Source organism: Stylophora pistillata, chromosome 2 (genome assembly GCF_964205215.1).
Source record: "Stylophora pistillata chromosome 2, jaStyPist1.2, whole genome shotgun sequence".
Classification (NCBI taxonomy): domain Eukaryota; kingdom Metazoa; phylum Cnidaria; class Anthozoa; order Scleractinia; family Pocilloporidae; genus Stylophora; species Stylophora pistillata.
The window spans coordinates 53,267,378-53,291,132 of record NC_142520.1 but is presented as its reverse complement, the minus strand read 5'-3'; the positions used below and the strand labels follow the sequence as shown (position 1 = coordinate 53,291,132).

Here is a 23,755-nt window from a genome sequence, read left to right as displayed (position 1 = left end):
TCCAAACAATAACTTATGTCAGAGAGAAGGACTTATGAAATCAGTTTCTGTTAAAGAATCAGGATCATCTTCTGAGTAATTTTCTGTGTCAATTGGAAATGAAAACATTAATAACAGGGGATAAATTGAAGTGACAGGTCTGGAAATAGCTACTTGGTTTGAATATTTTCAGCTTGGAAATCATTCATGTTTTGGTTTATATTACAACTGTTTAAGGTTATCACATCCAAACATAACCAACCATAGATTTGCACTAATGATTTCTTTCCTGTTAGATATTAACCTTTACAATAAAAGTAATCTTCATGTTGTTTTTAAAGAGTCAGGAGAACTCTGTTTTAAAATTCAAGTATTTTCTTGTTCGTAATAGCCTTGTTGTTAACATGTATAACGCAAGCAGTTTATTTTTTGACAAAAAAAATTATACAGTGAGACTTAAGTCAAAATGTCTGACATGAAAATAAATAACTAGAGCTTTTTACAAATAAGCAGTGTTTACTCAGAGTGTTTAAAAGAACACTGAAGGGTGGATGGCTTCCAAAGATTGTACTTAGAGGAATAAAATATAACTCATTAGTTTGGTTTAGTAGAAGTTAAATTATAAACCTCATTTTTTCCATTTTTGGTTCAATGGTTATAATGCAAGAGCAAGTTAGTTTAAGTTACTCACCTTTAATGACAGCTTTTATTTTTGTTGTGGCAGTTTCCCATGAATGATATGGAATTTCTTTCTAAAGAAGAGTTAAGAAGAAAGATGTTAACATCTCTGGGAGGAAAGAGTTTATATCTCAGTGGGCAAAGTTTGCATGAATTGCCTGCAGCTTTGTTTGAATTGACTGAGTTGGAGGAAGTTGACCTGTCATGGAATAAACTTACAACAATACCTGAAAGTATCAGAAAACTAAACAGTCTTGTGGTACCTTATGTTAGAAGACACCAGCTGTCCATATTCCCTACAAGTTTGACTCAGCTGAAAAAACTCAGAGTGCTGAGCATCTCACATAACAAACTAACCATCCTCCCTGATGCTATTGGGGAGATGGTGGAGCTGGGGGGACTGGACCTGAGTTACAACCAGTTGACTGTGTTGAGTCCAGCTATAAAACAGCTGAAGAAACTCAGATGGCTGGACATCTCACATAACAAACTAACCATCCTCCCTGATGGTATTGGGGAGATGGTGGAGCTGAGGAGCCTGGACCTGAGTCAGAACCAGTTGACTGTGTTGAGTCCAGCTATAAAACAGCGGAAGAAACTCAAATGGCTGGGCATCTCATATAACAATCTAACCACCATCCCTGATGCTATTGGGGAGATGGTGGAGCTGGAGACACTGCGGCTGAGTCACAACCAGTTGACTGTGTTGAGTCCAGCTATAAAACAGCTGAAGAAACTCAATGTTTTGTCTGTGAGAGGGAATCCTTTTACAGTTGAAGGAATGAGAAGTGTTATGGAGCTAAAGGATAAGATTCACACAGTAGAATCAGATGTCCCAGGTGAGTAAAGGAAATTCCTCTTCACATTAATGTTGTGACATGTGCATTATTTACTAAATTGGTTCTAATGGTTGACTTGCAAGTGGTTATGCTGCTTGTTACTGATAATTACAGGCAGGTGACAATAGTTTTATAAGAAATCCTGAGAAGAATAATGAAGTAAATGCTGTCACAGTTATACTCTATGATCAAACAAAGGTTGCATCACTTTAGAAATACATGACATTTGTACTGGAAGTTTTAGTTATATTTTGAAAGGTTTATTTTAACGACTTGGCTGACATTGAAAGTTAAGTTGAACTACAGTGTACTATAATTTGATAGGGAATTGAGGAGGGATTAAGTTTATTACAAATCATTTTACAGTAAGGGATTATTGTAAGTTGTAATTTTTGCTTTCTAGTTGATTGGAAATTAAGAAGTTTATTGCAAATTATTTCACAGTTGTAGGAATTGCTGTTGTAATTTTTGCTTTCTGTTTATTTGATTTTAATTTTAAAAGGAAGAATTAAGTTTATTACAAATCATTTCTCATCCAGGAATATATAGTACTGTAAGTTGTAACTCCATAATTTTTGCTTTATTTTATTGGAAGTTATTAGGAATGTAACAACATTTAGCTTATCATAAAGAATTTATGGACTAATATGATTTTAAAACGAGAGTTTAGGTTATTGAGAATAAAACTTTTGTCTTAACTGGTCAGGAGTAATTCTGATAATTGTTACACCATAATTTATGCTGTCCTTGTAATATTTTAGAATCTATCAATTGCTACGTTTTGGGAATGTGATTTTTCTTTCTGTTTTCCAAACACCATTTGGAAGAATTGACATCAATTATTGCCTTTGTTTAGTTTGATCAGTCACATTAAAATCAATTTACTCTTAATGTTTCATTTCATTGAGTCAGTTTATAATAGTCATTGTGTATGTGTTTACCTAACTCAACGATGCAAAGATTTTTACATGTATATACTAGCATAATTTCCAACTTTATGCAGGAAGGACATGTAATTAAATTGACTTATCAGGCCTTTTTCAGATTGTGTTTGAAACATATAAAAGCAGAAATTGCTTTTCCTTTAGGGTTATTATAATAATTACAACTTCCTCTGATTAGCCTTTTTCCTTTGGCTCAATCACGATGACTTTTTTAATTAGACCGTGTGGATAGACAAAGAGCGCAAGGACCAGCAGCACAGTTGGCTTATGAAGAGGCTTTAAAAGATGGATATGTACAAGTTTACCGTGGTCATGTTATACTGGTTGGTCAGGATCGCGCTGGTAAAACCAGTCTGAAGAAGAGTCTTTTAGGCCTTCCATTTGACCCTAAAGAACAGAGTACTGAGGGGATTGAAGTGGATCCTTCAAAGTGTGAAATTGATGTTGACCAAGCTGTCAAGAACTGGCAGTTGACCAAGGAGAGTAAACCAGGACTGGTTGAATGTTCAAAAGATGTAGCAAAGATTGTGGTTGGCAGAATGTGTGGAGCAGATATTTCTCAATTTTTAAAGGAAGAGACAACCAAAGAAGGAGAACTGAAATTAGAAGATGAAGTTGAAGGTGTTTTCAAGTCAAAGCAGGTTTGAGAGTTTAATAAAAATGCTGAGAATTTTATAAAAGGAGGAGAAGGGAGGAAATCAGCCAAGTTAGCCCTTTGAGAAATATTTGTTTTTAAAGAGAATGAATAGGATTACAACTTGCTATTTTTTAAAATTCTCTTCTGTATTAAAATTCTAAATTTCTTACATTCAGAATTGTGTCTGAAACAGTCTGTCTGTTTTGGATGTTTTCACAAAAGTTTAGATGAGACTAAATTTTATTTACACATCAGGTAAAAAAGAACTGCAAGTAATTTTTGTTTAAACATCTTGAATGAAGGCATACATGCAAAACTTTTACCCGGGCATCTTTTGATTTTTCCATTCTTCAATTGGTTTTCCATTGGTGTCTTCTCTTAACTTAAAGGAAACTTGAGATTTTTTTCTCCAATTATATATAAATTTTTAGTTGTAATTATTTTTTATTCTCTGATATAATGTTTTCATAACTCTTTTTACATTTTGGCTATAAAATCCTTAGAGAGGAGCTTTAATGAATGTATGTTATGCTAATGCTTATGAAACTTCAGTCTCAACAAACATTTCTTGGTCTGAGTTGACTATTTCCAGGGTGCGAGGATTTGCTCTTCAATGTCTTATTCTATGCAATTAAGTTTCTCTCTGTCTAAAGGCTCTTACACTTGAGATGTCAGCTTCAGAACTCTCTACAGTAGCCAATTTACAACTTCAACTCAGTTGGTAAACCAAGTTATCATGTTATACCCCCCTCACCAAAACATTACAACAGTTTTTTTAGAAACTTGCCCCTTAACATTATTCTAGACTGAGGTGATCATAATTTTTTACAATTTAGCAGCCTGTTCATAATGTCAAGTTTTGAATACATAATTATATACACTTAAGTAATCATAATGTTTCATTTAATTGTCCATTCAGGTTGAGGAGGATGAATGTTTCACAGAAATTCTTCCAAACAATGGCAATGAGCATTCTACTGAATGTAAAGATGAAAACGTGCAAGCTGAGCCTGATGTGATGATTGATGTTTCTCAACTGCCTGATACTGAGGAGCATGTTTATCAGTGGTTGGAGTATGCCAAAGGCAAACCCATCAAAAGTGCCTTACTCTCAGAAGAATCCTATGTTACAATGGATGTTTGGGACTTTGCAGGGCAGCACCTGTACTATGCCAGCCATCCTATCTTCCTATCACAGCGGGCACTATACATATTGGTGCACAATCTCAGCAAGGCTTTGGATGCCCCAGCTGAGCCCTGCATGAGACAAGGGAGTAATGATGTGAAATTGGAAAACCCTAACAATGAAACAAACATGGAGAATTTGCTCTCATGGTTGGCTACAGTACGCAGTGTTTCCCTGGCCAATGATGACACAGATGATGATGCACAACACAAGCTGCCCTACCTGCGTCCCCCAGTGTTCATTGTTGGCACACATGCTGACAAACCAGTTGAAGACATTGTAGCAATAAAGAAACAAATTCAGAAGAGAATTTCTGGTATGGAATATGAGAAGCATGTGGTCAAACCCTTATTCTGCATTGACAACACTCAGAGGCCTAATTTGATGAAAACATTTATCCAGATGATTGGAATGCAGATAGGGATAGATAAAACAGGTAAGATATATGATTTCATTTTGTATCCTTGTCCATAGGTTACTTGCAGTAATTGTAGACTTAATAATTGCATAATAGCTTGTCTTTGGATGAATTTCAAGAACACTTGATTTTTAGCAATTTTTGTAACCAAAAGCGCTAGCCCATGTGGCAGATGGTTGACAAGCATTGAGCATACAATAATTATTATCTGACTTACATTGTTGCAATTCAGGAGCTGTGTCATGCTTCATTATAAATTTAATTGCAATTGGATAGAGACACAGAACATTTTCATGGGAGTTGTAGAGGTATTAAAAGATACTACCATGGCTGAATGAGTTAGGACTTGTAGTGGAAAAAAGTCAGAGTTGTTGTTCTTTTTTTTTTATACCTGCATTCTCCTTTAAGCTTTCAGGTACTCTATATTCTGAATATACTGGCAACATCAAATACAGTCGAATTAATTTTTGCTGATGGAGCCATTAATTTCAGAGTATGGAGTAATTATAGGGACCAGAAGAGCTAAAATGTGGGGATCTAAAGAGATTGTTATTTTAGCTAAGTTGTCATCCATAAAATCTCTGCAATTATACAAGTCTATGCTATCATACTATGCTCATTGTAGAATGCATGTTTCTGTGTTGCATTATGCTTTGAATTCCCTTTCTAAATAATACATCCTGCAGAGCAAGAAGGAAAAGTAGACGGTATAAGTGAATTACAGAACACAATCCTGAAGGTGTTGAAGCAGGAGCCTTATATGGGAGAAAAGATACCAGTGAGGTAATTAAAAAACACAATTTATTCGGAAAAACCCCAGTTCATGCACTTCAAAATCGATTTTTTCCCTCAAATCAGCCATGCTAACGTTTTTCAATTGTACACAGTGTATTTAGCATAATTATATGTGCAGGTAAGTACTAAAAAATATCCTTCCACCACTAGATTAAATTGTGGGTACATCAAAATTTGCAAAAGGGTAATTCCACAGTATTTTGGACATAAAGCTTTAAGAAATAAAATTGACTCAAAGGACTATTAAGCTCTATTTCTGTACTGGTTAAATGCCAAATTTGTATAAAATGATACTTTTGAGATGTCAGCACTGTAATTTTGTGTCATAAATTATCATAAATTAACCTTGATACCAAAAAAGCTGTCACGGAGGGGACATACACTAAATAAATACTGTAGATCTGTCTTGAGAAGAAATCTAATAATAACTGTCAGGACATTAAGTTGTTTACCCAGAGTTCCTATGTTATTAAATTTGTTTCTTGGCTTTGTGCGGAAGAGATGTAATGCTTTGTCCAACATCGAATTGTCCCCTCCGTGACAAAAATACCCACAAAAATTATGATCTTTCTAAAATAAACGGGGATAACTGCAGAAACTTCTGTTAATTATTGAAGTATGGGCTGACAAACTCAAAAGTGGTAAAGAGTTTCTCCCTCTTCTTTTTCCTTTTAATTACTTTAAAAAGATAAAAATGTCACGGAGGGGGAACTTTTGTCACAGAGGGGACTTTTCTGTCACAGAGGGGACATCACTAATGAGGAAAAATTAACTGTCACTGAAGATAAATGCAATGCAACAAACAATACTCTCCTCACTTAAAAGAGAAATTAATTTAACTCTTGATTTTAAGATTCAAGTTAATTTATGTCAAAAGTGGATGTGAGTAGAACATTTTTACAGTCAAAGAAAGAGTTGCACATTTCATAACTAATACATGAACAAAAAGTAAAGGATTCTGGGATTGTAGGCTTTGAGCATGATCACCACAGCACTGGCAGTTGCTTTAGAGCTGAAATGAGTTCTTAAGAGAGGACAAAGAAATACAGAGAAAGATTGAAGTTTTTGTATGCACCATTGAACCATTGGTGTTATCTTGAGTACTTTACATGAACCTAAAGTTTCCAAATAAAAACTAAAAAATGAAAAAGCATGAAGGTTTTTTTAAGAAATGTGTTGTATCATATGAACAAACAGCATGACACAACTTTCCAGCCATAAATTAAATGTCTTTAAAGGATTGACGACATGTACAACAGCCAACCTTTTTGATGTGGTCAAGCTTTAAAGAATATCTAAACTGGGGCTGTAAACTCATATTAAGGCTGGAAAATTGGTTCAAATTGGTTCAAATTGATCACTGCTGCCTATTGGACAAAAGGTCCCCTCCGTGACGATAACCACGAGCACTTACTGTTCCTGTACAATGTAAGAGAGGAGGAAGGCCTTTTCCATTTACCGTATTTCTTCACCTATAAGCCGATCTCGGCTATAAGCCGAGACCCTGACTTTCAGGGTCTTTACGCTACACTCAAGCTGCCCAAAAAAAAAGGTAAAACCATCGGCTATAAGCCGAGAGCGAAATTATTGATTGTAACTGGCCATTTGAGCAAGCGAACCTCACGGAAAACATAAGAAATTGACTCACTAAACACAAAACCTAATGAATTACAATAAACACAAAAGAAAAAAAGCGAACCAATCAAGAGATATGAATATCAATTGATCCAACGAACTGTATAAATACTACCACGCGACAACAGATTAACCACAACAACAATAATAATCTCAGTTAAACGTTTCAAAGTATCAATCTATCGAGTATACCTTTCGTCGCTGTCACTTTTTATCATCATGCCTAAAGCACGCCGTTCCTCGTATAGTATGGCTTTCAAGATAAAAGTTATCGCGGAAGCTGAAGCGGTAGAAAACAACTCGGAAATCGCTCGAGAATATGGACTAAGCGAGTCCATGGTACGACGCTGGAGAAGAGACCAGGCGACTATTCTTTCCGGAGAGCTGAAGATGTCTGCAAAACGTGCGACGATGGGCCGTTTCACTCCGAAATATCCCGAACTAGACCAGCAAGTGATGGAGTGGTTTTCACAGCAAAGAGAACAAGGTTGGTATTTACTTTTCTGTCTAAAATTTTAAGAGTTTTTGAAGAGTTGAATGATATCGTCTTTCAGTGCGTGGGAAACAGAGACTTTGATTGGTCAGAAATATGTTGTTGTCATGACAATTTCATAACATGTCACGAAAAGAGTGCTGCAGTCACGAATCTACGGTTATCTCGCAGCAAAATAAGATTGTTATTTTATTTTTCGTAGGTATTGCGGTGAGTGGATTGATCCTTCGCCTTAAAGCTAAAGAGCTCTCCGATGATCCTGCTTTCAAAGCTTCCCGTGGATGGTACGAGAAATGGAAACGACGCCACTCGGTCAGCATGCGAACCAAAACAACTCTGGCCCAGCGATTGCCCGCCGATCTCGAAGAGAACATTGTGTGCTTTCATCGCTTCGTCATTGCAGCAAGAAGACGCGCCGACTACCCTTTATCCCGCATCTACAACATGGATGAGACACCCATGCGTTTTGAGCTGCCATCGAACCGAACACTGGAATTCAGTGGAAGCCGAACAGTGCCAGTAAAATCTTGCGGAGCGGAAAAGCGGAGCTTCACCGTCGTTCTTGCTGTTGCTGCCGATGGAGCAAAGGTGCCACCGAAAGTCATCTTCAAAGGCGTCCGTACACCGAGAGATCTGGTTGTGCCGCATCCTCTTCGTGTTTCCTTCCATAAGAAAGGGTGGATGGATGAACAGGGCATCCGAGAATGGATTCGACAGAGTTTGCCCCGTGCCGAGCGTTCCCTTTTGGTGTGGGACTCATTCCGAGCTCACTTGACCGATTCCGTGAAAGATGACCTGAAGCAGCGAAACATTGACGTCGCAGTTATCCCTGGTGGCCTAACCCCGGTTGTACAGCCCTTGGATAAGTGCCTAAACAAGCCATTTAAAGATAATGTGCGCCGAAAGTACTTGGCGTGGATGACATCTGGGCCATTTGAGTTTACCCCAGCTGGGAAGAAGAAGGCGCCAAGCAGAAATCTTGTCCTCAGGTGGATCAAGGAAGCATGGGCAGAGATACCCGAAGAGATGGTTGTCAAATCCTTCAAGACCTGCGGTATTTCCAATGCCTTGGACGGAACAGAGGACGACGTGGTCTACTCTGAGGAAACCCCAGAAGTAGATGATGAATACATAGAAGAGAACGAGTTCGACACAGACAGCGAAAACGAAACGGATGGCGAGTAAACCATTGGGTTGAAAGCCCTTGCACGTATCCGTCAAACGGCTCCTTTAGGAGCCACCAATTTCATAAAAGTGAATAACCAATATTCAGAAGTTATTTTTGTTGTGTTTTATTACTTCTGCTTCATTGCTAACTTGACTACAAGCCGGGGGGGTAAAGTTATTCAGCAACTGTATATTTTTAAAATGTAAAACCCTCGGCTATAAGCCGAACCCCGTTCTCCGTGAAAAATCTCCCAAAATTTTGGGTCGAAAACTGAAAAAATCGCTCGGCTTATAGGTGAAGAAATACGGTAAGGCAGTTTTATTGATGATTAACATCTAAATAAACTATGTACTCAATTATTGTTGCTGCCGTTATACATTCACAGAAATCTGAGATTAAATTTTAACTTTCAGTTTTCATAGTTTCTCTGGTCCTCTCTGTGACAATCTAAATAAATGACTAATTCCCCCCAAATGTGGAAGACGTCGTTTGGAAATAGTTTGATTTAAACAATCATTAGCTGTTCTATATCCATCAGAAGTCCTCAGTGAACTGAATTATATTAAGCTGAGGAGCTATCCATGATATTCTCGTCTGAATTGTCCCCTCCGTGACATGCAAAATACTGTGGAATGACCCAAAACTATAGATTGTACAAATACACAGCAGTTGTTTCAGTGCAGACAAACAAAATTTAAATTTGTGTCATTATGACAATGTTATAATTCTAAAAGATAAGAAGATGTGATTGATATTGATTTATGATTCATTTATGATTTATGATTTATTTAGCTTTACCGACTGGCAGGGACACCGCAACAGCTTGCACCAATTACTGTGGGCCCGGTAAACCCACCCATCCCACCCCAGGGGAGGACATCCATCACACAGTAATCTCGTGCCTGGGAAATTAATGTCTCCTACCCCTAACCCTACAGGAGATGGGAACTCCATTTATTCCTCCCTATCTGAGAAGACTAGAATATCTAACCATTATTTGATGTTATAGAAAGGTAGCAAATTCTTCTCAATTATTTTAAGACCTGGGGGGGCTCGAACCCTCGACCTCCCACACAACAGTCCAGTGCTCTATCCATTGAGCTAACCGGGATTAGTTAGGCACAGTTCTTGGAATTGACTTTGAATGTTGCTAAAAATAATCATGTCTGTTTTAGCTGCAGATAGTATGAGGCAATTCATGTATTAGCACTTAAGGACTTTAAACACCAGCATGCATGTCTGACTGAATTTAAGACCCAATTTTATGCCATATAATACATTGTAGGTATTTTGTTGCTTTCTAGGTGGTTTCTGTTTGAAAAAGTGATTGAAGCTTTGGTGGCTAAACAGATTTATCACAGAAATCTGCGACAACTTAAGCACTATGCAAGGAAAGAGTGTTTCATGGAAGATGTAAAAGAGTTTGACTCCATGATCAGTTTTTACCATGGCCTGGGGATGATAATCAAGCACCGCAGCACCGTTGTACTGAAGACTCAGTGGTTGATTGATCTGTTTAAACAGCTGATAACCATACCACCTTTCAATAAACAGGTAGAAAATAAATTTCTGTTTTGAGAAAGGCTACCTTACTTGGAAAATGTTGTTCAACAATTAAGACTAACAGAAAACTAAGAGTGTGACTCTAAAATCTTTTCAAATTGTGGACCACAAATTATTTCAGTCATGTACCTTTTGCAGCTTTTCAGCTCATAACTTGCAAGAGACTTGCATTGATTTGCTAATTGTTTTCAAAGAAGTGAATACTTCTTTTTCCTGCACTAATAGCCCTTTTCCGAATTACTCTTGGCCTTGTTTTCAAAACGAGGCCTTGCGCTCGACCATTCTTGTGAAAATGAGTTTAATTTGCATGTGAATGAAAACTTATTATCATATGAAAGGATGAGCACCAGGACTATAAAGAAATGGGCTATCGGCCTCTGTTTTGGTGATTAAACAATTAGTATACACCTCTTATAAGCTAAGATACAAATTTGCTCGTTAGGGATTTAATTTCCCACCATTTTGATGCATTGATAGAAATAAACTTTTTTTAGTTTTTGTCCATGCACGAGGAAAAAATTCAAAGAACATTAAGTGGCCTTTCCTAATGTTCAATTGTTCATTTTTATATATTTTATAGAATTCTCTACATGCTAAGTACTGGCAGGAACTTGAAGGAAGTGGCATCCTCAGCATGGAACATGTCGATCAAGTGTTCTCCAGCTTTATTGGACAGGGAATCATCAAAGAAGACATCTTAGACATGATGGAGCGATTTGGTTTGATTGCTAAGTTCTCAGTTTCCCCAACTGATGTGAAGTACTTTGTACCAGCTCAACTGAAGCGTCCACCTGACCGACTATTTGAAATGAAGCCTTCATCAACGGATCCCTGTCCATTGTATCTCCTGTTTGTCCATGGCTTTGTTCCTCATGGTCTCTTCTTACAGCTTGTCTCACGATCTATTCGTTGGTGTGCTAAGAAATGGCCCACGCATCAACCCATTCTGTACCAAAATGGAGCATGTTTCATCATTGGGGAAGATATTCATGATTTTGTCCTCATTTGTCAAACAGGATTTGTGAAGGTAATCTTGAGACAAAAGAAACAAACTCATCTGGTTGTAGGACAGAACACAGCTGAACTAGCAACGGTTGTGCGTAAATTTATCGAAGACACCCTACAGAATTTGTCACTAGAACTGCCATACCTGAGGGGTCTGCAGTACAGGCTGTGTGTTGCATGTCCTTACTGCCATCAAGGGACAGAAGAACCACGTCGAGCATGCTCGGACCACATAAAAACCACTTGCACACACGAGAACTGCTTCCATCTCATTGATGCAAATGAAGGCCAAGCAGCTATCTGTACCAGAGAACTTTGGGATGAAGTACGTCCTTTCTGTGGGCTGGAAAAGTGGTTCGTGAAAAGAACGAGCCAGGTATTACCAGTCGTTGTAATTTGTTTCCTTCTCTGATTCAAATTTTCTATCGCTCTCCTTAATGCTCTTCATTTGAGAATCCTGAATAGATTGTAATCAGCGTGCACGACGTTATCATGGTTAGTTTACCTCCAATTTCAAAGATAAGTCAGACATTTCTTTTCAAGTTGAAATTATTTTCATAGGTTATACTTCTGGGTCATGCCATGGCAATGAATTTATCATTATAAATTAGTAGGAGCATACCCAAAATTCATGTTGCTATAGAAGTGATAGAATCTTATATGACCTCTTCTTTTTCGCCCAGGGGTCTTGGTCTTCAAATGTCAGCGCCAAATCACAGGGTGCACCAGCTGGAGTTAATCCAATGAAGTCTGACACGGCACTGAAGGTAACTCTCCTGGGCAGTGAGTGGAGTTCATCAATGGGAGGCTTGTCCACCATAAACAGACAGCTTGCCATTCTGTTGGCCAAACATCCGCAAGTGGACGTCACTCTCCTTGTTCCACAGTTTGCCTGTTCTGAAGAAGAGAGGAGAATGGCAATAAGTCACAATGTATCCTTGAGAGAGGCACAAAGACGCCCGGGTTATGCCGACCCCCTTGACTGGCTGAGTGCCCCACCGAGAGATCTGGCCATTGACATAGTACTGGGTCATGGAGCAAAGCTTGGTAAACAAGCGCAATTTATTGGAGAATCGCACCAGTGCAGGTGGATACAGGTAGTGCACACTGCACCTGAAGAACTTGGAATGTACAAAGACTATCCTGAGGCCATTTCTAAAGGAAATGAGAAGAACAGAACTGAAGTGGAGTTGTGTAAGTTGGCAGATGCTGTGGTAGCAGTTGGACCAAAGTTGACAAAGGCTTACTCTTCCTACCTGCGCTCATGCGAGAAGCACCAAGATATCATTCAACTGACGCCGAGCACGTTCAGTGAGTTTTCTGATGTAAGGCAAGCTGCAGTTGACATGGACAAGTTTAAGGTTCTAACCTTTGGTCGTGGTGATCCGGAGGACTTCAGCCTGAAGGGCTACGATATCTCTGCCAGAGCAATAGTTGAACTGAAAGACAGATCTTACCATCTGATTTTCGTGGGTGCAGCTGACAGTAAACAAGATGAAGCTGCAGCGAATTTGCTGAAGATTGGAATTGATAAAAGGCAGCTGACTGTGAGGAAGTTCGTGCAGAGTAAAGAGGAATTGAAAGAAACATTTTGTGAAGTTGATCTCTGCATGATGCCCTCCAGAACGGAAGGTTTCGGCCTGACAGCATTAGAAGCTTTGTCTGCTGGTCTTCCCATTCTTGTCAGTGGCAACTCAGGATTTGGTGAAGCATTGTGCACTGTACCATCAGGCAAATCATTTGTTGTGGATTCTGAGGACCCTAAGGAGTGGGCAAAGGCAATTGCTGGTGTTCGACAGAAGGAAAGATCAGACCGCCTTCATGAGATTCAGCAACTGAGGAGTTCCTATGAAGAGAAGTTCAACTGGGAGAAACAGTGTGACATTCTTGTGGAGAAGATGTGGGACATAGTTCATGGTGAGAATATTTTGAATGTCCTTCGAAAAGTGTTTTTGGGGGCGGAGACACCGTATATATTGGGGGCTACTCGGCTTTCGCGCTCTTGATAAATTTTGATGGAAGGCGAGAACAACTCATACAAAAAAAAGGTGTTGAGCCTGAGTAGTGATTTGTTTTTCTTTCTCTCTCTGTAGCTTCTAAAAGACGAGACACAAGTTTGAGAACTCAGGAGGCCGAAGTTGTTGACACGTCAACCGAACAAGCAACAAATGATTCATCACTGAATCCAGGTGAGTAACAAAGTATCACTAACACACGGTAAATGACTTCACCAAAGAACTACAGACCGGTGATAAGACGATCCAGCGGTTGCTCCTTTTCTTAACTTTCAATCTAAGGCCAGCGCTTTGTGAAAATGGTACTTATGATAATATTTTGTGCTAGTGAGACATATATTGTTATTCACACATCTGATTTCTTGTGTAAGAATCCAAAGACATTTAGGAACAAAGTGACACTTTTCAGAAGAATAAATGTACAGATAAAATATTCAGCTAAATTCACTAATTTTTAGAGCGCGGTTTTGTTGAACAACTTCTGAACTTTGTTTGAATTACCGGCCCTACGAATTTTTTTTTTTTCCGGTTACTCAGATATGTTAGCGTGCAGACCTTGGCGTAAATTTTTCTTTACTTGTTCTTCTCTTTTGGTTATTGGTGTGATGGTTCGCACATAAAAAGTCTCTTGCAGTTTATCTCTTCAATGCTCAGTTGTTGGACAAAACATCGGTTCTTTGGTCGTCGAAGGTCTCCTTTCCCTTTTTACCCTCCAAGTTTCTCTTACTAGATTAAGAATTGTTATTTTCCAGCGGACCATTGTTTCGCTTCTTTCATGCTGTCAGATTAAAAAAACTTTTTGTCCCTTCTAGGTTCTCTTGACCGAATCATCCGGGAACTTCAGCAGATGCAACTTGATGCAAGCAAAGTCAAGAGCAGAACAGATCTATCACTGGGGCTGAGGACTACTGCATTAGACAAGGGCTTCACGATATCTGACAATCAAGGATTAGGAAATTGCATGTTCTATGCCTTGTCAGAACAACTGGAAATTGTTAAAGGAATCAAAATCACACATGGCACATTAAGACAAACCTTGGTTCAGTACCTCAGAAGTAACCCAAAACTAGTAAGTTGATGTTGGTATTTCTAACAGAGTTTGTTACTTACGGTTCTTTTTGAGGTGAAGTGTGTATACGGTTCAACACCACCAGAGCCTATCCCAGTGTTTACAGCATAACTTTATTATTAAAGAAGCGTCACAATGATATTGGCTACAGTTGAATCCATTTGTTACTTAATGTGGCCTCCGAAGTAGCAGACTTTTACGGTTTTAGTCATTTGAATATTTTGGTTTAAAAAATGCCCTCTCTTAAACATCTATCACATAACACTAAACAGAACTCCAGTTATTCTCTTAATGATGGATCTTTCCTGTTGTTTTTCTGCTGTTTGCGAATCGTTGCTGTTCTACAATAAATGCTAATTAAAGGTTGTCTCGTACCATTCTTAAAAAAATTACTCTATGACTCGTACTCCGCGCGCCCAAGTTCCTATCAACAATCCTCTTTCAGTTTGTTTCTTGAACTGATTTTCTTACAGCCGGATGGAACAGATCTGTTTCACTTTGTCCCTGGACATCAAACATGGACTGAATACTTAACACACATGGAACAAGATGGAGCTTGGGGTGATCACGTGATTCTGTGTGCCGCAGCAAACTACTATAAAACGTGCATTCGTGTGGTCAGCAGTCTACCCCATAGCAATGATGTAATGATTACGCCATGTTGTCCAGTTGACGAAAGCAAAGCACTTGTGCTGGGACATATTCATGAGGTGCACTATGTCAGCCTTCAACCCGCTCAAGGTACAGCTCATTACATTAGATAGAGATAGCTTTATCAAGGAGTAAAATGATTGCAGTCCCCGGGCCGGCTGAAATGTGACTTACTTTACAATGGAACTAAACGTTATCTATAAATTATGATATGCTACTCAAAAAGAAGAAAACCGTAAAATGTAACCTACAATAAAATACAAAAGGAGAAGTATCAACGCTAAAATACTAATAATTAGGATTACTACTAATAATTAGAACTGTTCGCCATGATAAAAGTGTTTTAAAACCTATTGGTCTTCCAAATCGGTAGTTTGAAGTATCTATGGCTACGGGTGCAACAAGTGGACCCGTTGCGCGGTGACACCACATCATGGAGCTTATGGCTTTGGTTCTTTACAATTTGTTCAAATAGAGTGTTACTCAAGGCCTCCCTGCTCTCGTATAGTGACGTGATATCTAGAGCTACTAGAGCCTCTGCATAGGATAAGTCGGAGAGTATAATCCGCAACGCGCGCTTTTACATTCTTTCCATTTCTTTAGCCAGATATTGCGGCAGTTAGTAATTATATGACAGTGTATTTCGTTTAATGTGTACCAAGAATCATAAGTCTCCCTCTTAACTCTTAGATGACAGTAAATTCAGGTTCTGAATTTAAGGCTTTTTCTCCATTTTCCAATCCATTCTCTTTCTTTGCTGATTTAACATACGTGATAATGTGGGTGGTTTTCATAAATTTATTTCCAGCACTAACTGACACTTGATCGCCCGCTTCAGTTAGTAGAATCAAACGGCATTAGATGCAGTTTAGTCTCATTTGGTTTCTAATTGCACTGTTGCGTTTGTTGGTTTTACAGGTCAAAAGACAGGCTATCCACTAAGTCATTATACTCGTTCCAGATCTCTGTGAAAAAAAAAACGGCCGAGTGAAGATGTGACTAAACGTTTGCCGTGGGCCTAAAGAAGAAAGAAAGTCTTTCAGAGGTTTAAAAGTTTTTCTTTCGGGAGTAGTCGTCCTCGATGAATTCAGTAGTTGTCACAGTATATATAATTCTCTAAAAAGTGAAAAGCATGAAGAAAAGATAATTCACCGTAAATGATTTCGTTACTTTACTGAAAGCACCAGAAGAAATGTTTAATTTAGGTGCAGTTTAGACTGGAGAAGGACAATAAACTTGAAAACACCCAACTTGAACAATTAACGCGGAATATTTTTGTTAGTCATAAGGAGCGATAGAGACGGTGATTTGTAAATTCAAGGTTTAAAGTCAAGGTTTGAAATATTTTGTCGGTATAGTAGATATAATTGCCAAGTAGTTTTAGTCCTTGCATACAGCTAGAGCGGTTAGTGCTTATAAATGACAGAAATTAAAAAAATATTTCAACAAATATGCTTTTTATGACACGATTTAGGGATACTAGCATTTCTTGTTTCCAACGCCCTCCTCAGTGCAGCTTCGTTAATACTTACTAACAATTTTTGATCAAAAGAATCCAAGAATATCTACACCTGTTTTTAGACAGCACACGTGATCAGAGCCACACCCTTGACTGGGTATGGGGGCCGGGAGAAGAGACAAAATAGTTTTCAAACGGAGCTCTATCGAATGTAGAAGTGATAGTTTTTCGACAGCGAAACTTAATAAGTACACCCCTCCCCACTCAGTAATCCTTGTCCTCGCCTCCAGCCCCACACTCCTGGGGACACTCCTGGGGAAACTCCTGGGGACACTCCTGGGGACACTCCTGGGGACACTCCTGGGGACACTCTTGGGGACACTCCTGGGGACACTCCTGGGGACACTCCTGGGGACACTCCTGGGGACGCTCCTGGGGACGCTCCTGGGCACACTCCTGGGGACACTCCTGGGGACACTCCTGGGGGCACTCCTGGGGACACTCCTGGGGACACTCCTGGGGACACTCCTGGGTAGAGTGACGTGAGGGAGAGGCATTTTAGCAGTAAAGTTTATTTTCCAGGAACAGTACAACTTGACTCCTCTAATGGCTGAACTGGACCTTTTCATGATTAGTCTACCGCATTAACCACAAGAATAGCTTGAGAAAACGACTCTATACCCTTGCTCACTTCGCTCATTCAAAAGTAAGTTTCATTGGATAGAAATGATCCCAACAAGTCTTACTAGTAATCCACTGACGCTCCATCATGAATGCTGCAATCTGATTGGCTTCCTCACACGCTATCTTTTCCATGATAGAGTAAGTAAAGTGAGCAGAACGTGAACTCCTCCATTTGTATCATTAATCAATAAAAACATGAGCCTGTATGTGGAGAAGGTTTGGGTGACAAGTAGATTTCTACAAATCATTAGATTATTCGCAGTTCATTTCCACTCGAGATAGTTGACTCTCGAGTCCATACTCCTTTGCTCTATAGCCTAATTCTTGACAGTAATTTTAATAGTTTCTTATTCTAAGTGCCATCTTACTCCTGGGTAACAAACTTGATTCAGATAAATGAAATCAGTGAAGAAGAGAAAAATAATAGGATTCGTTTCTGTAGAAACAATTTAATCATTTTTATCTCTTGAAAACATTGGAAAATTAAAGAAATTTTCCAGGATCTCTCTTTCTTGTCCTAATGGAGTAATAAACAGCTTTTCACCCTCCCTCCCTCAGTAATCAGTTCTCATCCTTAGCCAGACAATATTAAGAACAGATCGAGGCAAACAGCCTAGAGGCCTTTCTAAATGGTTTCCAAGGTTTAGGGGCACGCGCCCCTAAAGGTCTTACATTAGTAAGTACTACTCTATCAGAGATTCTTAATGACACTAGTGTAGCTGGCATTAAAGGCTGAGTATGCGGTACAACCCACATGGATTTTTATCTCTACCATTAAAAAATATTTAAGATTGTCAAGAGTAACCGAGCTGTTTAAATATTGCCCTCCTGTCTCCCGAGACTTTCTGTCAAATTTTCTTGTCATTTTTCCCGCAGATCACTCCCCATATTGTATTGTTGAGATGAATTAAAATAATAAGAATAATAATGATAATAAATTTATTATTTCTATAGCGCAAAATTCATTACATATATGATCTAATGCGCTTTACAAGTTGAAAAAGGAAAACTAACCATAAAAATATTATTTACAATTAATGATACTATTATTACATTTGATATAGTACTTAAAATAACACTTTATAAGACTGACCGTGAAATGTAGCTAACTAAGAATGTAGTATAATAATAAATTGTCGAATAGATAAAAACTGTAAAATATCTAAAAATATGCTTCCCTAAAAAGATGTGTCTTTAATTGTTTCTTGAATAAAGTAATACTGCCAATATTCCTAAGACTGGGTGGCAATACATTTCATAAGAATGGAGCAGCAACCGCAAAGACTCTGTCTCCAGTAGGCTTTGCTGATTTTATTTTGGGCCTCGTAAGAATGTGGTTACCAACAGACCTTAGGTTATACCTAGACTTTTTAGAAGATAAAAGACTAGTAATATATGCAGGTGCAAGACATGTTTAAGACTATGTACAGCTTTAAAGGTAAATGAGATAACTTTAAAAATTATTCTATGTTTTTCCGGCAGCCAATGAAGGTCTACCATGACAGGTGTTATATGCGTGTGCAGCGTGGTGTGTTTGTGAGAAGTCTCGCGGCTGCGTTTTTGCATGCGTTGAAGTTTATTCGTGTAGATAGCCGGTATACCATATAGGACTGAATTGCAATAATGCAGGCGGCTGATGACTAATGCTTGAACTAACGTCTTCGTAGCTTCAAATGATAAAAATGTACGTCTACGTCTTATAATATAGATACGTGAAACGCTGACTGGCATGTCTTGTTAATATGTGTTTGAAATTGAAACTTAGAGTCAAACCAAACACCAAGATTTCTAGCTTCGCTTTCAGACGACACGGCAGTATTGGCAACTGAGAGACTATCAGTTTGTACTTTGTAGAGCTTATGGCGGGTCCCAATTAGCATGAACTCGGTCTTGTCTTCGTTAAGCTTGAGTTTATCAGCAACCATCCACGCTCTTACAGCCCTGATGCACTGCTCCATGGCACACCTGGCGTTCGTCTCACCAACCTCACTGTCCGGTTTGAATGACAGGGGGAAATGAGGGGGAACAAAAATTTGTGTGCAAATAAAAAGGGGGGACCAAATAAAATTCTGCAATTCTTGTTAACTTAGCAGCAGAGTTGAATGTAATAGTAACATTATCTACAAGAGTCAATAAGCAGAACACAAAACAACAAATAGCTACAGAGAAAAGTTTAAGGAAAGGATTAAAGGTATAAGAGTAAAGGCGAAACACAGCCAAAGTACGAAATGATTGGAAATGGAGAAGAATTAATACCAAGTACGGGGCTGGAAACAGAATGAAATAGATAGGGTGAACTACACCTCAGGTTGAATGTATGATAAACAATGTGCCATTTGAAATCACTGCTACAAAAAAAAAAGAATCTTAGCTGAGTTAAGAACGTTCTTCCCAAATTAAGAGTTCTGGTTACAAAACTCACGGAAATTGATTGGGCTGGAAACTGTTAAAACAACTAAGTCGAAAAAAAGGTAATTCTTTTGATATTTCAGCCAATACTATTTCAGCTAACACTGTTTCAGCTTATGTCGTCCCGTATAGTCATTCTGATCACCTAAAGACTGGCGGCAATACTGATGTTGAGGCCAAAATAGAACAAGTTAGTTTTAGATCGAGCGCTAATTCTTAACACACTTTCCAGCAATCGGACTAGATCACCAGTTCCGGGCATGACTGTTTTTAAGGCGTTTGATGAAGGAGATGGTCACAAAGATGCCGTTCACTATAGAGGAGTTATCCAGCCATGCTAAAGGAAAAACGCGCAGGCCTTATTGCAGAATTTAATTCTGCGATAAGGCGATAAGTATCTTAGATTATTTTTTGAGTGCCAAAAATGAATTTAAAGAATCATGGGGGGAGGAAACCAATAAAAAGTGTGTCCCCAATAAAGGGGGTCTTAAAGTTTTTAAAAAGTTTATTTCTCGGTTTCCACCAGCTCCCCCCTTCCTCCCTGTAAATAATGTTAGGTCCCTTAAGGCCAGGAGAACTAACAAAGACACATGTTGGCGGTTTAGTAGAATGTCATTGACAATTTTTAACAGTGCGGTCTCTGTGCTATGTGTTCTTCTGTACGCAGATTGTAATTCTGGGAAGAGTCCGTTATCCGTTACGCAGGAATAAATCTGGTAGAAAACCGTTCTCTTAGTAATCTTTGAAACAAATTGCAGATTACTCACTGGTCGTAGGTTTTTGTGACCAGAGTCTTTGGCACCTATTTTAAGTAGCGGTTTAACTACAGCTTCCTTCCACTCATCTGGGAAGTGCCCCGTAGACAGGGATGCGTTGACCAGTTTGGTGATTACTGGCAGTAACTCGTCAAGTGAATCCTGGATCAGATAAGTTGGCATCGGATCTCAGATGCAAGTCTTCTTAGCAAAATTGTTAATTAAGTCACTAATTTAACGCTCACTCAGGCCGTTAAAAGAGTGTAGCGTAGTGTCCGTAGCACTTTTTAAGACCAATCAATTTACATTCACTAAATATTACTTTGATACCTTCTGAAACATCAATCAACTACTTTACTAGTCCGCCGACGTAGCGAATAGACAACCACTCCCCCATCCCTTGGCTGTACTGGTCTACCGACGGCCAACTAAGCCCTTCCCTTGCACTCGTCAATAATGCGTGGTCGCGTGACATGTGAGAAGCGTTGTGATGTAAATCAAACCCAGTTTGTGAACGTGAGTTAGGGAGTGTCTACTAATAGCCGAGCAGCTAGTCCACAATCTGTCTTTGATTTCGTCGTAATTCGTCGCAGTTGATGTTCACTTTGCTGAGAAGTAAGTATTATGTTCAACACAGTTAAGAATTTAGCCTATTTGTGTTAAGTGTAGCCTCGCTAGACTCCTGACACGCGAACAAAGATGATTCAGCTGGGAATTAACTCCGACTCTCCACTCAATCGAACTGAAGTCATTTCCCCTCAAGAGTTTTTGCCGTCATTTCCCGTCAGGTTAATCTAATTCTCTGATACCTCCAATAGTCTTTCCTTCCCTTTGTATTCTAAGTTTGCTGAGTTCTGATCTGTTGTTCGTACTCTAACGACGCTCTTTAAATGCAGAGCACTTTCGTCCTACGATCTTGCACTCGTTGTTCTTTTAATAACCGACGAGTTGAAGTAGAAACTGCATGCTACAGCAAGAGGAAAACAGTGATTTTAAGTTATGATCGCGTTTTTAACGGGACAATATTGGAATTGGAAAGCACGGGAGAAACTGTTTCTGATCGTGTTAATTATTCTGTCTATAAGTAGTCGTTGAGCGTCGATTGGTAATTCACAACAAGCACATTTACTCCCAGTATAGTTTTTTTGCTGTATTAGGAGTATTCTTATTAAAGGTTAAAAGATTAAAGTAATACAAAAGCGTTTGAACTGATGACAAAATTTTCGCTTGAATCCCCGTATTGTCTTCATTTTAATTTTCTCTGATAGAAGTTAGAAATGTACTCGAAACCCCCAAGGTCTGTAAGGGGCCGACCATTTAACTCGTGAGGGGAGGGGGGGGGATGTGGGTGATTTTGAAAAAAACTTTCCTGCAAGCGCTTGTTGGAAGAAAAAAATGCATGCAGCCCAAATGTAACAGAAAAAGAGAGCATTTAGAACAGAAAAAAGATACTGCATAGCAGATTGCTAGAAAAAAAAAATTTCTTGATGACCAGAAATCCCCCACCCCCCCTCAAAAGTAAAACTCAAGGTTTAAAGTCAAGGTTTGAAATATTTTGTCGGTATAGTGAATATATTTGCCAAGTAGTTTTAGTCCTTGCATATGCTTTTTGTAAACGCAGCTAGAGCGGTTAGTGGTTATAAATGACAGAAATTAAAGATATATTTCAACGAATATGCTTTTTGTGACACGATTTAGGGATACTAGCATTTCTTGTTTCCCAACGCCCTCCTCAATGCAGCTTCGTTAATACTTACTAACAATAGAGTCCTTAAGCGGTGACGTCACGTTTCCATGGTGCTAAAAATCTCGGTTCCAAACAAGCGCCCATTCGATTCAAAATGGCGACATTATCCATCGCTTCGCTTTCTTCTTTCTTCTCAGAAGAAAAGAAATCTATAAAAAAGGGGGAAAACCACTTTAAGTCAGATCACATTGAAGCATTTACTTACCAGCAGGGTGTTTTACGAGGAGAAGTACACGCAAGCATGAAACAAAAGGTTTATAAAGTGACGGTGAGTTGTTATTCTTTGCATCATCGATCTTTTACTAGTAGCATCTTGCCGAAAAAACCGTTTCTATTTGCCGAACTAAATGCCATTAATCTTGACATCTTGCAGATTTATTTGGATGAAGAACATGAAATAAAATCAACCGAGTGTGAATGTCCAAGAGGCGTGTTTAAATGCAGTCACGCAGCAGCCCTCTTTATTCACGGTATTCACAAACTGAGCCGAACCGACGTCGAATGCCAGTGGCGGAAACGAAAGTCAAATACATCGCTTTCAACTCAAGCGGTCACAGAAATGTTCCCCCCGCCTAAAAGGTATTCTGCTCTGTCGAGAAAGCCTACACAAGCTGACCGTTGCGCGTTGTACGAAGACCTGAAGGAATATGGGCGGTTTGCGGGGCTCTGCTGGCTAATCAGCCCTGAGCCACCTATTGCTAACCAGCTTCCTTTTCCAACCATAGAAGAAATTATTTTCTGTGACGAGTTTCTTCAAGCCACTGGGCGTCAGCAGCAGCTGGACTGTTTGGTTCGCCTTTCCAGATTACAAGAAACGGACATTTTAAGGGTTAGCGAATTAACTGCTGGCCAGCGAGACAACCCGGCCTGGTTTTTGGCGAGAAGGGGCCGCCTTACAGCCAGTAGCTTCGGCTCTGTCCTAAAGGCAAAGAGGATCACTCCTTCACTTATTAAACGTCTTCTCGGGGAGTACGACCTATCAAGGGTAAAGGCAGTGCAATGGGGAGTAAATAATGAAGAGGAAGCCGTCAAAGCATTCACCCTGAAAACAGGGTTGGCAGTGAAAGGAACTGGAATCTGGTTTCATTCATCTGGAATTCTTGGTGCATCTCTAGATGGTATCATTGATGAAGGAACTGTTCTTGAGGTGAAGTGTCCGTACACGGAACGGAACCTAACAGTAGCAGAGGCAGTGGAGTCAGCAACATTTTGCCTTGAAAAATGTACAAATGGACAGGGCTACGCCTTGAAAAAAGACCATGTTTATTGGCACCAGGTCTAGGGAGAAATGTACTTCTCACGTAGGAGGTTTTGTTATTTTGTGGTATGGACCACAAAGGATATAGCTATTGTAAAAATAGAAAGAGATGAAGAATGGGTGGCAAACATTCCTGTCTTGACCCAATTCTATTTTGATAATATATTCCCTAGAATAGTGGAAGGAGAATTGTAATTTGCTAATTATGGTCTAGCTCTCTTCCTTTACCCTTTGAATGCCATATGTCAAGATTAAGTTTTAGACTGTTTTTGTTGCCCAAATGAACACGAGGGCGTGATTTTCTCTAGTAGTGAAATAAATAAAGGCTTGTTAATGAACGATTTGTTTTAAAAAATAATGATACTCGT

General features: G+C 39.1%; 1 protein-coding gene and 1 non-coding gene across 2 annotated transcripts in view; both read left to right on the top strand.

The window, feature by feature from the left end:
* Positions 1-703: 703 nt before the first annotated feature.
* LOC148740329 (uncharacterized) lies at positions 704-16,525 on the top strand. Its single transcript, XM_088750459.1, has 11 exons — positions 704-1,496; positions 2,660-3,081; positions 3,997-4,699; positions 5,368-5,464; positions 10,077-10,326; positions 10,916-11,716; positions 12,024-13,257; positions 13,434-13,529; positions 14,168-14,424; positions 14,898-15,165; positions 15,994-16,525. The coding sequence occupies exons 1-11, from the start codon at positions 710-712 to the stop codon at positions 16,044-16,046; spliced, it is 4,968 nt and encodes a 1,655-aa protein (XP_088606585.1). The 5' UTR covers positions 704-709; the 3' UTR covers positions 16,047-16,525.
* A 5,676-nt stretch (positions 16,526-22,201) lies between these two features.
* The window catches only part of LOC111319438 (uncharacterized), a 1,679-nt gene continuing 125 nt past the window's right edge, over positions 22,202-23,755 (top strand). Inside the window, exons 1-2 of the transcript XR_015997121.1 lie at positions 22,202-22,397; positions 22,503-23,755. The exon at positions 22,503-23,755 is cut by the window's right edge and continues 125 nt beyond it. This is a non-coding gene — a transcript (uncharacterized LOC111319438). The remainder of the gene's footprint in view (positions 22,398-22,502) is intronic.